This window comes from Seriola lalandi, unplaced genomic scaffold, assembly GCF_002814215.2.
Source record: "Seriola lalandi dorsalis isolate HSWRI2012SDOR001 ecotype SW California unplaced genomic scaffold, Sedor1 jcf7180002052086, whole genome shotgun sequence".
Taxonomy (NCBI): Eukaryota; Metazoa; Chordata; class Actinopteri; order Carangiformes; family Carangidae; genus Seriola; species Seriola lalandi.
Window position 1 is genome coordinate 334,680 of NW_019522639.1, and position 14,783 is coordinate 349,462.

Here is a 14,783-nt window from a genome sequence, read left to right on the forward strand (position 1 = left end):
GGGGGGGGGGGGGCTGGGGGGGTTCACCCATTAATCAAAGACATAGTTTTGGATGCTGTGCATGTGCAAGGCGACATGTGATAGTGTTGAATGCCAAAGGCGCGGTAATCTTAAACACATGGATTCCCGTATTGCACATCACCGTACATGCACATGCCAGCATGCAAATACAAACAACTATAGAATAACATGAGGGTCCGCTGTGCAAGTGTCTCTGTAGAGGGGAGCGTGCGTGCAACAGTAGCCAGCAAGGGACACACTACTGACTGCATGCATGCATTCACACACACACACACACACACACGCACATACACCCACATTTGTTATGTGGGTGTTGTGGTGAGGTCTTGTCCCTGGTGGTATTACCTCAGCAGCACCACTCCAGTACCCACAGTGCACTGGTGTGAGACCACATCAAGCAGGGGGGAGATATTCGCTGTGGCACTGTGAGGGCCAAGGCTTTACTGAACACATATGTTGATGGAACAAACACAGGGGTGAGAGAAAGATCCCCAGTCCAAAGCCACGTGGCTTTACACCACATTCACCAGCACTCAGCACTTTCTTCAAGAGCACTGGAGCCAAAGCTCCGAACAGCACTCGCATGTGCCAAACAGCAGTCAGCCAGCCAAAGCGAACAAGTCAAGAAGGCGAAAGTCTCCTAATTCACTGCTCGTCTGTTCGGGCCTTCCTTCTCCTGCTTTTAAAAGCACAATGGACATCGCATCTAGTGCAAAAGACAAACTGTTGTCCTGGCCCGTCTCGCAAACTAATTTCAACAGAGTCAGGGTATCTTTCAGATTGCTGGCTATGCAAAAACAAACACTGGCATTCATGGCTAACTGGCGTCACGAAAGCAGTTATTACTCGCTGTTTGGATCCAAGGTTTTCCAATCCAGCTACAGCATGAGCAGCTTCGCATAGAGGCAATGTTTCTAATAAACGACTCAGTCAATGTCAGCGCAGTGTGGACGGATCCAGCGGCGTTAATTTCAAGTCTGATAATGAATAAATACGAGCAGAAACTGATTTCAAAAGATAGTGAGGGGACACATTGTGCTTTTTATTAAGACTGGATAGAAGTGAGTGGGAACCGCATGCCTGTGCCAGTTCTTATCATACACCACTGCACTGCTTTACTGTCCCTGTGTGTAATGTCTTGATGAGTTATCGAATCAAAACAAAGGAAGACAACTATGTCTGCATCCAGTTGCCACACAGCCAGCAGAGACTCCAGGAGGAACAGCTTGGCACATAACCCCTGTAAAACATTTAATTGTCATTTACGCGGTTCGGTTTTCCCTTTGGTAACAAGGAGAACACTCTGTCCACTCATTACGCTATGCTAAGCTGCTGGATCCAGCTGCATTTTTTACTGTACAGACATCTCATCTAACTCTCAGCAAGACGGCAAACGAGCATGTTTCCCAAAACGTCACAGCATCCCTTTAAAGGTACCCTGTGGTGTTTTTCTGTTAACAAATAAAGTTGTGTCAACATTCACTTTCTCTCACGAAAACACAGTGTGTGTATTTAGTTAGTCTATTTCCTTCCTCATTAAACATCTGCAGAGCAGATTAGTTTGGAAAAATTTGAAACCAAACGTGGTTTATATCCTTGTCCTTTCCTTCCAAACACCATCCATGTTTACTTCCTAAAAAAAAATCTTGTTGGCGCATTCCTATATTTCTAAGCGTGTTCAGGCTACCAACTGTCAATCTGTGGAAGAGTGCGGAAGCATGTGCACATGCAAGAGATACAAGCGAGACTGAGGAGCCACTCTTTAAAACTTTGCTCAATAGCACTACTTGTGGTCAAAAACTCCACGGGGCGAAAGCTAAAGCTTTAACTTTAAGTGGCGTTAACACCAGAGGGCACAGCACGTAGTGGAAAAAGGTTTGAGCCTGGACATCCTCTCCGACTGCCAAAACTAACATGCCCATCCTTTTAATGAAGACAAATGAAGTGTTCAATTGTGCAAGACCGTTGCCCTTTCCACCTGGCGCAACATGCAAAACACAGCTGCCAAGTTAGCGTGCAGCTGAGCGATGGGCCTCTCTCTCTGGGAACTGCCGCTGCCTCGGCCACTGAGTGCTCCCCCTGCTTGCCACCCCGGCCGGCCCTTGGCCCCACTCGCCCAACCCCAATTACTCCGAACCCTGACACCCTGCCAGAAGGCAGAACCGTCTCGGCACTTGTTCACCCTGAAGGTTTTTTAAAAAGAGTGGGGAAAAAAAAAAAGCCCCTGACTGTTGCTGCCTGAAGTGCAATTGAGCATGTAAAAACATTAAGGCCCGGATTGCTTGGCATGTGATGAAGTGAGAAAGGCAGAGGGCAGAGAGGAAGAGACGTCTAACAAAACATCCAACATCGAACAAAAAAGATGAGAGGGAGAAAAAGGTGAGAAAATAAAACAACAGCGCGAGAGCATGAAAACCGTCATTCCATGAAACGTGTAAAGACAGGCAAAGTGGAAGTGTCCTCACACTGGGCCTCAGGTCATTACTGTAGAGTGGGGCTTTAATGACTGTCATTACCACCACTTAACTGTCACAACCCATAATATCCTTGCTGTTCTTGGTGTAGTTAACACAAAATGTGACCCAGAGCAGCAATCAGTGCATCCTGACCCTGAGTGCAGCATGAACTGGTTTACAGGGCAAAGGAACTAATTATAAGTTGAAGTCTATATTTCTTCTATATAAATACTTTGTGTGTCCACATCTTTACTTAGCGTAAACAGATTTGTAGAAACAAAGTCATTACTAGAGATCGAGTAAGGTCTTGCAATGTTGATTCTACAACTGATCAAATGACCGGGTTGAATTCCATTTTCCTCAGCTACACAGAGCTTTTTAGCTTTTTTTTTTTTTTTTTTTTTTTTTTTTTTTTTTTAGCTTATTGTTTTGGTATTCCACTCTCAACAACATCATCTCCAGCTGCGTGAAAAGCTCCAACAAACCCTATGCACGCTGCCTGTTCAGCACCAAACAGCAGGAAACCTAGCACTTGCCTTGGGAACACAGTGGAACATTTAGCTACTAAATCTCTCGCAAGAATTGGCGGACACCAGAGCAGAGCCAAAGGGAGACCAAATACTGCACTGCAGAGTCTTGAGGTGGCCAGAAACACGAGTCCGAATAAATGGTGCGACGTCTACAGGATGTGTGAACAGGCGACTGTTTGCCAAAAAAAAATCTAAAGATGCAGCTTTAAATAAAAGCTAACATTTCTGTTTTGTTTAGATTTACTCTATAGGTTTCATCTCTGTGACGAAGAAGTGAGATAAATATGTTTTCATGTCAACGATCATCTTTTGAGTGAAGTGTTTCACTTTTGTGATTTTGCAGATGGTCACAGTGTAAATAAGCATGTTTAAAGCAGATAGCATACATGGAATAGCTTACATGAAGTTACTGACGTCAGTCCTGCCGGTAGGAAACTTCACTATCACACAAACTAGAAACTAGACACATACAGACAGACAGATACACACACACACACACACACACGCACACACTCACTCATTTGGTGAATGAAGGATCACCTTTCAGTAACCCACTTTAAAGTTGCCTGTTGACAGGATGATCATATTTGCCGTCTAGACGGCAGCTGACTGAGGAGACAAACCGTGTGGAGTGTCTCTCTCTTTCTACCTCCTCTCTCCTCTTTGTCCAAAGGCTGTTTCTTTCTCTTCCAGCCCAAATCTCCATTTCACAATGATTAGAAGTTTACAATACTTGCTGTCCGTCCTCCTGTCTTTCCCTCGTTCTCTGTCAATCAGCCCCGAGGTTGCGTAGTATAGCTGCCACCTGTGCGTCGCCTTTGGAACAGAAACTTCTCAAGAGATTGAGTTTCAAACTCCACTTTAACCATGTAACGTTTCAATTTTCCAGAGGTAAACAATTACAGACTAGCTCTCTCTCGCTGCAGTTGAATCTGATCATTTAATAAAACTTTTAACTAAGCGTTTGTCACCATTTTAAAACATATTTTGCAGGTTGAGCATGAGTTACAGCGCGCTCTCTCTCTCTCTCTCTCTCTTTCTCTGCAGCAGATCAAACTAACATGCTGGAAAATTTCATTCATGGCCCAACAATGAGTGGGAATAGTTGTAGGTAGATTTATGAGCAGCTTTTCTGTTTATCTTCTCAGTCTTACTCATTCAGTCTTGTTACAGTGAAAAAAACTTTCTCAGACCCAGCGGCCAACATTTCAGCCATCAGACCCCCCGCACACTGTGATTCAGGAACTTCTCAGCCCAATAAACTTATTTAATATTTGTTTATAAATGCTGACATTGTTGAACCCCTACAGTACTCTTGCCATCGTATAATAAATATGGGTTAATTTAGAAAGGTATGTTAGACCTTAGCTGTTTTAGACAGCTCTATTCCATCGAAGGAGCTTGTGCTGAGGCTGCCAGGAAAAACACTTTCCTTTGGAGAAAACAATTCATCTGTGGCCCTCTTGGGGGATGGGGGAAAAGGGTGCTGGGGAGGTCAGTCTTATTGCCCACCAACCGACCCTGGCACATGCTCATGAAGTTAAACAAGAGAAAGCGAATACACTTTGAGATCTGCGTCCTGGGTTGCTTGCTAATTAAGCTGCGCTTGTCTTGGCTTCGAGTCAAGCTTAATATTGAACCAAGATCCAACATAGAACAGTGCTACAGGCGCACAGAGACCGAAACCAGCTGAGCGCTGAAAGGAATCACAAGTGTGGCTCCCGGGAGTCTGTGGGCTCCTCATGTGAGGAGATGTTAGCATCATGCATGTAGCAGAGGACGGGAACACCATTCAGCTTTAGAAGTCTCTTTTTCTATCATTCACATAAATATGAGACAACACTTCCATCCAGTTTAACTGCTGGTAATTGTCTCCTGACCCTGAACATCCTGGCAAAAGTCATCCTAGATTCTGTCATCCATCTTCATCTCTCCTGTGTTGTCATGGCATCAGATTTCAAAAAAGGTCAAATTGCAGCTTTCTTTTATGTTTCCGAGCAAACCGACAATTTGAAGGCTGAAATGAAGTGGTGTTAGTTAAAGCTAGACATCTAAGCTAATTAGCAAGTGCTTAGAGGAACGGTTCTACATTTTGGGAAATATGCCGATTAATTTCCTTGCCGATGACAAGACTGATACCACCTCTCACGTCTCTGAATTAGGAACGAGAGCCAGGAGGTGATCAGTCCGGCTTGAAGACTGGAAGCAGGGGTTAACAGGCACTCTCCAAGGTTCCAACAACTCCAAAGAAAGCTTATTCGCTTTCTGCTGGAGAGTTAAACGAAAAGAACTCATATGTCATTAAATATAAAGCTACGGCCAGCAGTCGGTTATCTTAGCTCAGCACAAAGACTGAAAATTGTTCAATCCATCCAAGAAAAAATGTGGAGTAATGTGCATTGGAGCTCTTACCCAAAATTCCTATAACATGTTGTCTTTCAGTTGTTAACAGAAACAGAAATATAAAAATGGCAATTAGCGATTTTAGAGGCAGTTACATGGCACAACTACTGCCTGACAAACAGCAATCAATCCGTCTTCCAAGAGCGGCGTTTCCACTGGTTGCAACGACGAGACTACAGGAAGTAATTGTCACTGGCAAAGAAACTACAGCACATAATGCTACATAAAAACACAACTTGTTTTTAAATGGCTGAGAACAGATTAAACAAATCGTGCAATGTGTTGATTAGTGAGCTTTAAAAAAGGTGTGAGGATAAACTCTCTCCTGGCTCTAGCTTCATATTCAACTTTCCTCTCATCTTATTGTTGCAAAATGTTTAATTACTGGTTTGATTTATAGTAAAATTAGATGTTCTGTCACTACCAGTGCACCTTATTTGCACCTGTGTGTTGATGGCAAAAATCATGCAGCCAGAGTCATTCTAATGAAACCCATAAAGAGCAACTGAGGCTTTGATGGCATGAATACAGTGTGTGGGAGTGGATATATAAATAACCTTTCTGTAATGTCTGGTTTGAAAGTCACTCAAAAACTAGCTGATGCAAATTCAAAAATTTGCTTGAGGTCAGAGCATCATAAATCACACTGCCGCATGGTTTCAATATGAAATCCAAATACTGTAGACATAATTATTTGTGGTTTCTAACTACAGTACTGTAAGCATGTATAACGACATTTAAATTCTAACAGAGTTTTTATATGGTTTTTCCATAAAGTCTGCCTTTGGGATATAAAAGAGCAAGTAAAAAGCGACATAAAACCAAAAAATTATTTTCAAATATACATTATTTTATTATACTAAGTAGGGCAAAGTTAACATGAATTAGACTTAATAAGAAAAAAAAAATTGCTTTGAAAGAAGGTGTGTCCAGAATGATCTCTAATCCCCTCCTAAAACTGAAAATGACCCCTGCCCACCGCCACTGATCTGAAAGTCTACCCTGCACATGTGAATGTTTGCATAAGCCCTCTTGATCCCGCTTTAAAATCAAATGTCGAGTTCAAGCAGATCTGTTGTTTCAAAGGAAATGTCACAGTATTTGATCAGCATTCAGAGGGTGTTAAGGTCAAAGGGTGATTTACTCAAACGTGAAAGCTTGTGAAAGGTCAAATACAGTATGTGGGTCAGTGCATATAAACCAGAGTACAGTCAGTTCAAATGCGTAATGCACTCAGAGCACGTAAAAAAAAAAAATAAAAATGCTACAGTAAAATTCACCTCAGGCTAGCGATGATGTAATACTGTTCAAAAGCCTTTGATCAATTTGAACAGATTCCTCTAAAACTGCACCACGACCAAACCCATCACAGAGGAATGAAGAGACGGGCGAGCATTTTTTGCGACAAAGGCGGCTCAACCCTCCCTCCCGCCCAATTAGATAAAATATCTGGGTGAGAGATCGGCTTAAAGAAACTGCTACGTCCAGCACTCGCGTCTCATCACAAGGCGATGACAGAGTGGGAGTAATGTGATGCAAAAAAACCCTCCCCTCCCTGGAACGTGCAACATGTGCGTGTGTGCGTTACCATGAGTGTTAAGTGTCTGTGTGTTTGCATGTGCTGCCCTGTTTCACATCAAGCTACGTCAGCCCAGTCAGATTACACCTCCACTCCCAATGTCCCACAACCATCATTCACTTGTATTCATTACTAAGGTGTAATAGGGCTGATTTTTCACTCCTCTGGTGTGGCGCGTTATGTAAAGACACTGCGATAGATTTATTGGCTGATTTAGTTTTATCTGACATTTCAATTTATTTTCTACGTAAGTTATAAAAGAGAGAGAAAGTTGGAATACGAGGTTTATGTTTTCAAATTACAACACAGACTGGGGGAATTCACCATTATGTCAGTACAGTAAGTGCAGTGTGTTTTCTGACCAGGCACTTACCGGGTCTTCTGCTTTCTGGCTGCTGTCATGGAGAGGCTCTTCGGGGAGGTGGTCTCGTCGAATCAGAGTGAATTCTCTAATGAACACTGCATCCCCGTCACTGGCCCACACAGCGACCTGAAAAATTAAGACACAAGTGTCCTGTAAGTCCAGACAATGGAGGTGTGAACTCTCTCCAGAGCTCTCATTTTTCATTCCTTCCACAAATACCTTTGCCGTTTTTCATGTGAACATGAAGCAAAAAAAAAAAAAAAAAGAGCAGAGTCATGTTTGAAATCTCGTCATTAGAAAAGTTTGGTTTAATAGAAGTATTTAAGTCATAAGAGGTGGGAATAATTACACATGGTTGAAGTGGGATATTGTTTAATTGCATGGGAAGTGAATATGGATTCTTTTGTATGGGGCTACATAAAAAGACAAGAAGGAACCAGATACACTATACCAGAGCCCAGTGATGCAACGACCTCTTTGTTATTCATACCATAGTGTTTCCACCAGACCATGCTATTTCACCACTCTGCTCTGGAGCAACAGTGATGGTGGGAAATGGAAGTAAACTGTAGTAAAACTCCTGTTTCTGTTTGCAATCATTCCCTAAACACCGAGTGTTTTTTTGAGGGGGTTTTTTTTTTTGGTTTGTGCTCTTCAACTGCACATCCCTCCTGATGATGGGAATCATTGCGGGCTCTGGAGGAATTCAGAGCACACAAGATCTGATATCAGAAGACGCAGTAACCCACCTCTTCGGGGAGACGGATAGGGGGTGAGGGGTATCTTGGATAGGGCCCATTAGCAGCACAGCAGGGCCCGCATTCTCGAGGATGCACAAATTCACAGAGCAGGGGCCCTCAGCTGCTCTCCGTGGGTCATAAACACCCTGTAACGACCCAGGTCAACTGCCTGCCTCCTGGGCCTGTGCCAAGGCAGCGCAAAAAGCAGAGCAGGGGATGTGGGTTTGAGGTACTTGAGGTTCTTCGCAATGTAGGGGGCTGAAGATCTTTAGCTGTGGGAAGGAGGGGGGGGAGTGCTGCTAAGCAACTGCAGCAAAACTTACACCACCTTTCTGTGGGAAAGACCCACAGAGTGGACTCTTAAATAAGACAAATCAAATCTGGTCTAAAGCCCCACACTCAGCACTGCTTAGCCGCAGTCACTTATGCTGTGGAGGCATCTGTAACAACACATAAGTCACTGCTGTAAAATGTGGGCAAAAGCCTCCTCGGATGACCGAGATCATGATGTACAGGAACATTTCTGGTGGGTATGGATCCGCAGATGTTGCAGCTGTTGGGCCACATGTAACGTTTTGATTTATTAAGATGAATGAAAGATAAAAATTTAGCATTGGACCATTTATAATTAGGCACCTGAAATGTGGCTGTGTTTTAGAGTCGAGGGTGGGGGGTGGGGTGTCATTCAGAAATTAGATGAATGGGTATGAAAACTCTTTTTATACCTGTGAGAAACTGGTGAAATACACTATGGGAAATTTAATACAGCATGTTTCTCAGATTGTCTCAACAGTTTAGAGAGCTCCAAACTATATACCCCAGACACTTTAATGCATTTAGTATGGGAAACCGAATAAGTGATATGAGAAAGTTTTATGTTTTATCAAAATACAGCCTACTATTGGATGTCTGAATACAACATGATATCTCCGCTGACAGTGTTGCGCTGAAGCATGTCCTCTCTGCCACCGATGCTGAAAATGAAAATGTTGCAAAACCACGAGCCAGGGGTAAAGCAAACATAAGTCAAGCATATGAACATTAAGAGAAGCTTTGCTGATGTGTGTGTGTGTGTGTGTGTGTGTGTGTGTGTGTGTGTGTGTGTGTGTGTGTGTGTGTCAGCTAGGATGTACTGGAAACCACTTAAGTGACCAGATGTCCTTGCTCAAGGCTAAATGGAGGCCCGGTTGAGATGAACACGCCGATCGTGTCTTTCTCAAGAGATCTCTTTCCCCAGTCCTCAGAAATTATTTTCTCACACACTTTTAGTGTCTTAACACCAGACAAATCTGGCAACCATTTCCTTGTCATTTTGGAGTCTGCATCCATCCTCCTTTGAGACATGGGATATGCTGGAACCAGACTGAGCTACAGGCAAATGGTTCATGACAGCTAAACTCTCCCTTGCTGGAGTCTTAAAAGGGGGATCTATCAAACTTGTTTCCCTAAGAAAACAAACTGGGTGTTCAGTGCCAGTGTCAAGCATCCTGCACAACCATACTGGACTAAAACATAAGGAACTACCAGGGGACTTGATGTTTCCAAAGAGAGCTGAAGTACTGGGTTATGCTATCATGTAAGGAAAGATTTCATTCACTGGTAAGGCACAGGAGACCAGAATTTGTGTCCTCTGTCCCTCATGTTGTGACATTTGGGCACCAAAACACTCACAGTTAAGGGAAAGATGGTGAGAAAGTAAACATATCTTGTGTCAGCATTTAACCAGAACTATGATCTTTCCCCAACTTTAAAGCCGTTCTCATTAGCCTCCATTAGCAGTGCGGCTCTGGTCAGTCCACCACTTTGGTCCAGACTTAAATATCTCAGCAACTACTGGATGGATTGCCATGAAATTTAACACAGACATTCAACGTCCACCGATGATGAATCCTATGACTTCAGTGATCCATTGACTTTTAATCCAGAACCACAATGCACTTGAAATGTTTAATTTAGTGCCAATTAGAAATTAACATGGTGGACATGGTAAACATTATGCCTGCTAAACAACAGCATGCTAGCCACTAGCAAGTAAACATGGAGTGTTTGGCTGCTAAAGATTTTCCTCAGACGTTGGTGGAGAGCAAAATAAAGGCAAAAGAACGGTGAACATTCGTCAGGTGGCCAGAAACACATGAACGCTAATGCTACTCACTCTCTGCTGGACATGTAAATAGGCTACTGTTAGCTTCCTGTAGCCAGAACAACTTAATAAGGGGATAATGAGTCCTTTGTTGTGTTTATAGTTTGTTGCTACCAAATGATGTAATAAATCTAGGTTTAATAAAGTGCTTTGAATTGTCTAAACATATGTAATATTAATCATGGTTTCGCTGCCAAGAGCAGATATTGTAGGAGAAAAAAATACATTGACAGCAAGCAGTTTGCAGATATACAGTACAGTGTGTTTAATACAAATGCTCAATGTTCAAAAAAAGTAGTTTGAGTGTAACATGGTTGGTATTTTTATGAATTATAGGTAAAAGGTGGGAGTCCCCTTTCAATGCACTACATGGAGTCTTTTTCCTCTATAGGATATAATGAGTGCAGGAGAATTTGTACAAGCATGTACTCACTCGGGCAATGTTTAAGCTAATTTGAAAAGAACATGACAGGGGTTAAGAAAACACACACTCCTGGTTTTGTAGGGGTGCCAGTGATTGAAAGAACCGACTCCAGCGGGCATCCCCGATCTCTAGAACTATACATGCGGTGCCTAAATCCAGTGTTTAGCGAACGTGTATGTGTGCGTCAATGTGACAAAGGACAAAGGTGGAAGTAAAACAGGGAACGAGGCCGGCGATTCATTAACCTCCAAGGCGGTTTGGATTTCAAAGAGCACGTCTCAGCCGGGGAAGAGGAGAGGAAGTGAACTCAGGGGCAAGTCGGGTCTTCAAAAGCGCATAATCAACAGTAATAACATCCAACCTGATATCATAATTGAGCTTTCCTATAACGCGGTGCCAGCTTCCACTGTTTGGGTGGAAACTGTGAAAAGTGAGTGACTTTTACCATGCTACACTAGGCCAAAACCCAGACGTGTGTTTTGCGCACTGCTGCCTTTGATTAATAAGATTCCGTCCAATGTTTAGATAAGGACACCCTTTTTTTTTTTTTCAAGACGGGCTCCTGTCTGAATGAAACCTAAGAGGAAAAGATATTTTTGCTAATCCACTTTCAAGGGGATTTATGTGAGCTTTCACTTAACACATTTTGAAGGAGGAAACATTGTGGCCTTCTTTTCCTCCGCTCCTCTTTCACAAGCTAGGAAAAAAGGGCACACTCTTTCTCATCCAAGGAAATTTGGATATATCCGTCACAGGCCCCCCACACATCGATCCATTAGTGGATTTTTCCGCTCACCATGAAGGAACTGTGGGACAATGATGCGCTCAGTTTAATATTTGCTCATTACAAAGGCCTCGGCCACATGAGGATTTTGGGACTGATAAAAGGTAAAAAGTCATACAGGCCATGACAGGGTCTTGGCTCCCCTCAGGCAATAAGACACCCATCAGTTTAAAAAAAAAAAAGTAGAAAACACTCCTGGTTACAATTTTCACTTTAGACATTCACACAGGATACCTGCGAAGCAACAGTTCATGACTAAGCTCTCTGGGAAACTAAATAAAACCGAAACACCACTTTCATCACATTCTCTGATTCCTGATGGATTATTTAGTTACCTTAATGTTCTTCCTCAGAAAGCCTTTGAAGATGTACTTTCTCTGCCAGATTTCTCTCAACTTGATTTACTGATCTCTGTCTCCCAAGAGCAGTCTGTCGATGCGAGCATGAAGAGACGAGTGGCAAGGAGCTCAACTTGTCTCCATCGCTGCCCTCGTCAGCTCCCACCACTTCTCCCCCTTAAACGGCTCAAGGAATGAGAAGCCTCGGGGATGGGGGGGTGGGGGGGGTGTCTACCTTTGATAAGTGAACAATTTTCCTGGCACTGTCATCACATCCCTTTGTGTTTACGCTCTGTTACTCCCATGTTTTAATGTCTCATAATGATGCGTGGCACCTTCCAAATGACCCATGAGCTCTTCTCTGACATGGCCTTTTAAAGTCCTCATGAAACAGCGTGGCACATGTCGAGTGCGTAAACCGGATGGAGGAGAAAGATTCAACTGATGGCTAATCTTTGCGTGCTAGCATCACGTGGGAGGGGACCGAATTTACCACAGGTGGACTCCGATAACGGTGTGGAAACATCTCAAAGATGATCGAGAGAAATGGAGAAGGCGCCTGAGCTAATATTCAATAGCAAAGGGTCTGAATACTTATCCATGTGATATTTCAGTTTTTCCTTTTTTATTAAATTTGCAGCGATTTCTAAAATTCTGTTTTCGCTTTGTCATTAGGGTCCTGAGTGTAGACTGATGGGGGAAAAATTCATTTAAACAGTTGTAGCATAGAACTGCCACATACTAGTGTTGCTCCATATCTGCTGGATGTGTAAATAGGCAACTAACACTGACTTATGAGATAAACGTGTTGTGTCAAACATTACATCCAATATAATGCTAAGAATAAAAATCTATTAACACTTCACTTCATCCATCCATCTGTACTCTACACCAATTATCTTGTGTAGGGTCAGAAGGGGCTGGAGCCCATGTCACTTCCCACTGGATGAGAGGCTGGACAGGTCGTCTATCACAGAGCTAAACATATGTAGAGAAAACAGCCAGTCACACTCACTTTCACACCCATGGGAAAGTTAGAGTCGCACGTTCACCTTGGCAGCAGAAGCAGAGAACCTGATCTTTCACGGTGTCTCGCTTTGTAAAGGAGAAACAAACACCATACTTCATAATGCTTAGCGTCTCCTCGCTTTATTGCCTCTTGGGTGCAACAGTGAGGCCAAGAATTCACTCTGTCTTCGCTCTGATTCTTCACTTTGCATATGATTCCAAAAAAGGTCACCTATTTAATCATAACTGCTTTATATGGCTTATACAAGGAAGGAGGCGAAAGAAAATAATTTATAGTAAAGCCTTTATGAGGAAAATAGCTGCACGGCCATATATTGATGTGTTGGGTGCATAAAGCTCCAATATGGTCGTCACTGATCGAAGAAAAGACGTCAGAAGGATGGTGTGCTTCTATTGGACCCTAGCACAGCTGTTTATAAACTTGAAACAGACAGGATAAGAATGCTGATGGCGTCAGTAGACACAATAAACACAAGACTTTGACCACTGAGCACTTAGCTTGCAGCGACGCAGTTTCTTCACTCCGCTCCAGACACCGTGTGACTGCAGGCTGCACAGTCCTGTTTAAACAACAGACACAAGCAAGAGCACAATCGGATGTGAGGGGTTTTACTTCTGTTGGTTGAAAGCCATGGCAGTGGAATCGACCACTTCACCTGAACATCACAGCCACCCGTCTGTCCGGTGCAGGCGCAGACAGGATGAAGAGGTGCAAAAATATCAAAGTGTGAGGAAGAGGAGCTCCAAAGACTGGTACCCTCCAGAGATGGAACTCGTGAGGAGGAGTCTGCACATCAGGAGGATGATAAAGGGCAAAAATACTCAATGGACTGGTCATGGAGATAGACTTGACACCTGCCAGGAAGTTGGGGGCGACATACAGCACATGGAGAATGTATTTGACTGTTGATCTTCATGTTAGCAAATGAGAAGAAAGAGGTGAGAGCTGCAGTTCATTCATTCATTTTTAATCATTGTTTTTCTTTCAAAATAAAAAAAAAAAAAAAAAAAAGAAGAAGCTTTACTGGTGCTTAAATGTTTACACATGAAGCACAAAACACTGTATTTAACCCTAAGAACACTTAAGAATCTATGTTATTGTTATGTAATGTGCATTTCAAAGAATAAAAAAAAGGCTTTCAGAAAATTCCCCTTTTGCAAATCTGAAAAGTTACTGACAAGTAGAGGAGGTGTTGGTGACGCAGGTTGTGATGCAAGGGTCCATTACTATTCTATCAGAGCAAAACAAAAATACTTCACACCACCACTGTTATCGATGCTGGGATAGTAAAAGTCTCTCAAAGACGCAAGCAAGTCACACCTCAGACGTAAGCAAGGGTGCCTGACTGATCTTAGTGGGTGAGTAAACCTACATCCGGCTTACTCGCCCAGGACTGTTACTCATGGCTGGACTTCAGCCTGCAATATAACATCACTTAGCAAAATGCAGAAACACTAACTACACAACAACTAGATGTATTAGTTCTGAGTGTTTATGCTTTCCTGTTTTTATCTTCCTTTAGGTGTTTGTCATCTGACGGAAAGAAGTCAGCAACACATCGACACCTCACAGACTCAACTGTTACTGCCTGCCATTAGAAACTGCCACTGTGACTGCTGGTTACAGCAACAGTAAACATGGACATGGAATATGACATTTCCGACATAAAGTGGACTTTGTAAATATTTGATATAGCTTTTTATACACAGTATTTAATAAATATATTTGATGTATTCCTGAATCATGTTATTATTAATGTGATCCTTTTCAGTGACATTCATTTATGATGCTGAAAAGGCATAAGGACCAAACAGGGTTTATTTTTGAATCCCTAAATGTTAACAGAAATACTTTGGCATTTGGGGAAATCCGCTTTTCCCTGATGGATGAGATGGATGCTACTCTCCTGTCTGCACTAGATGCAGAGCTGAGGCCAGGACACAGTTAGCCTAGCTTGAAGTAGCACAAAGA

General features: G+C 42.8%; 1 protein-coding gene and 1 long non-coding RNA gene across 4 annotated transcripts in view; one reads left to right on the forward strand and one right to left on the reverse strand.

Moving 5' to 3' along the window:
- Nucleotides 1–14,783, reverse strand: part of LOC111649900 (ADAMTS-like protein 1) — a 94,174-nt gene that overhangs the window by 50,535 nt on the left and 28,856 nt on the right. For all 3 annotated transcript variants that reach the window (XR_015436781.1, XM_023399597.2, XM_087172127.1), the window contains exon 2: nucleotides 7,363–7,479. Coding sequence is in view for 2 of the 3 variants with exons in the window: in XM_023399597.2 (XP_023255365.1) it covers nucleotides 7,363–7,479 (117 nt within the window). In the remaining variant the exon portion in view is untranslated. The remainder of the gene's footprint in view (nucleotides 1–7,362; nucleotides 7,480–14,783) is intronic.
- On the forward strand, nucleotides 13,375–14,545 carry LOC111649901 (uncharacterized). Its single transcript, XR_002760357.1, has 2 exons — nucleotides 13,375–13,750; nucleotides 14,335–14,545. It is a non-coding gene; the product is annotated as an uncharacterized LOC111649901 (long non-coding RNA).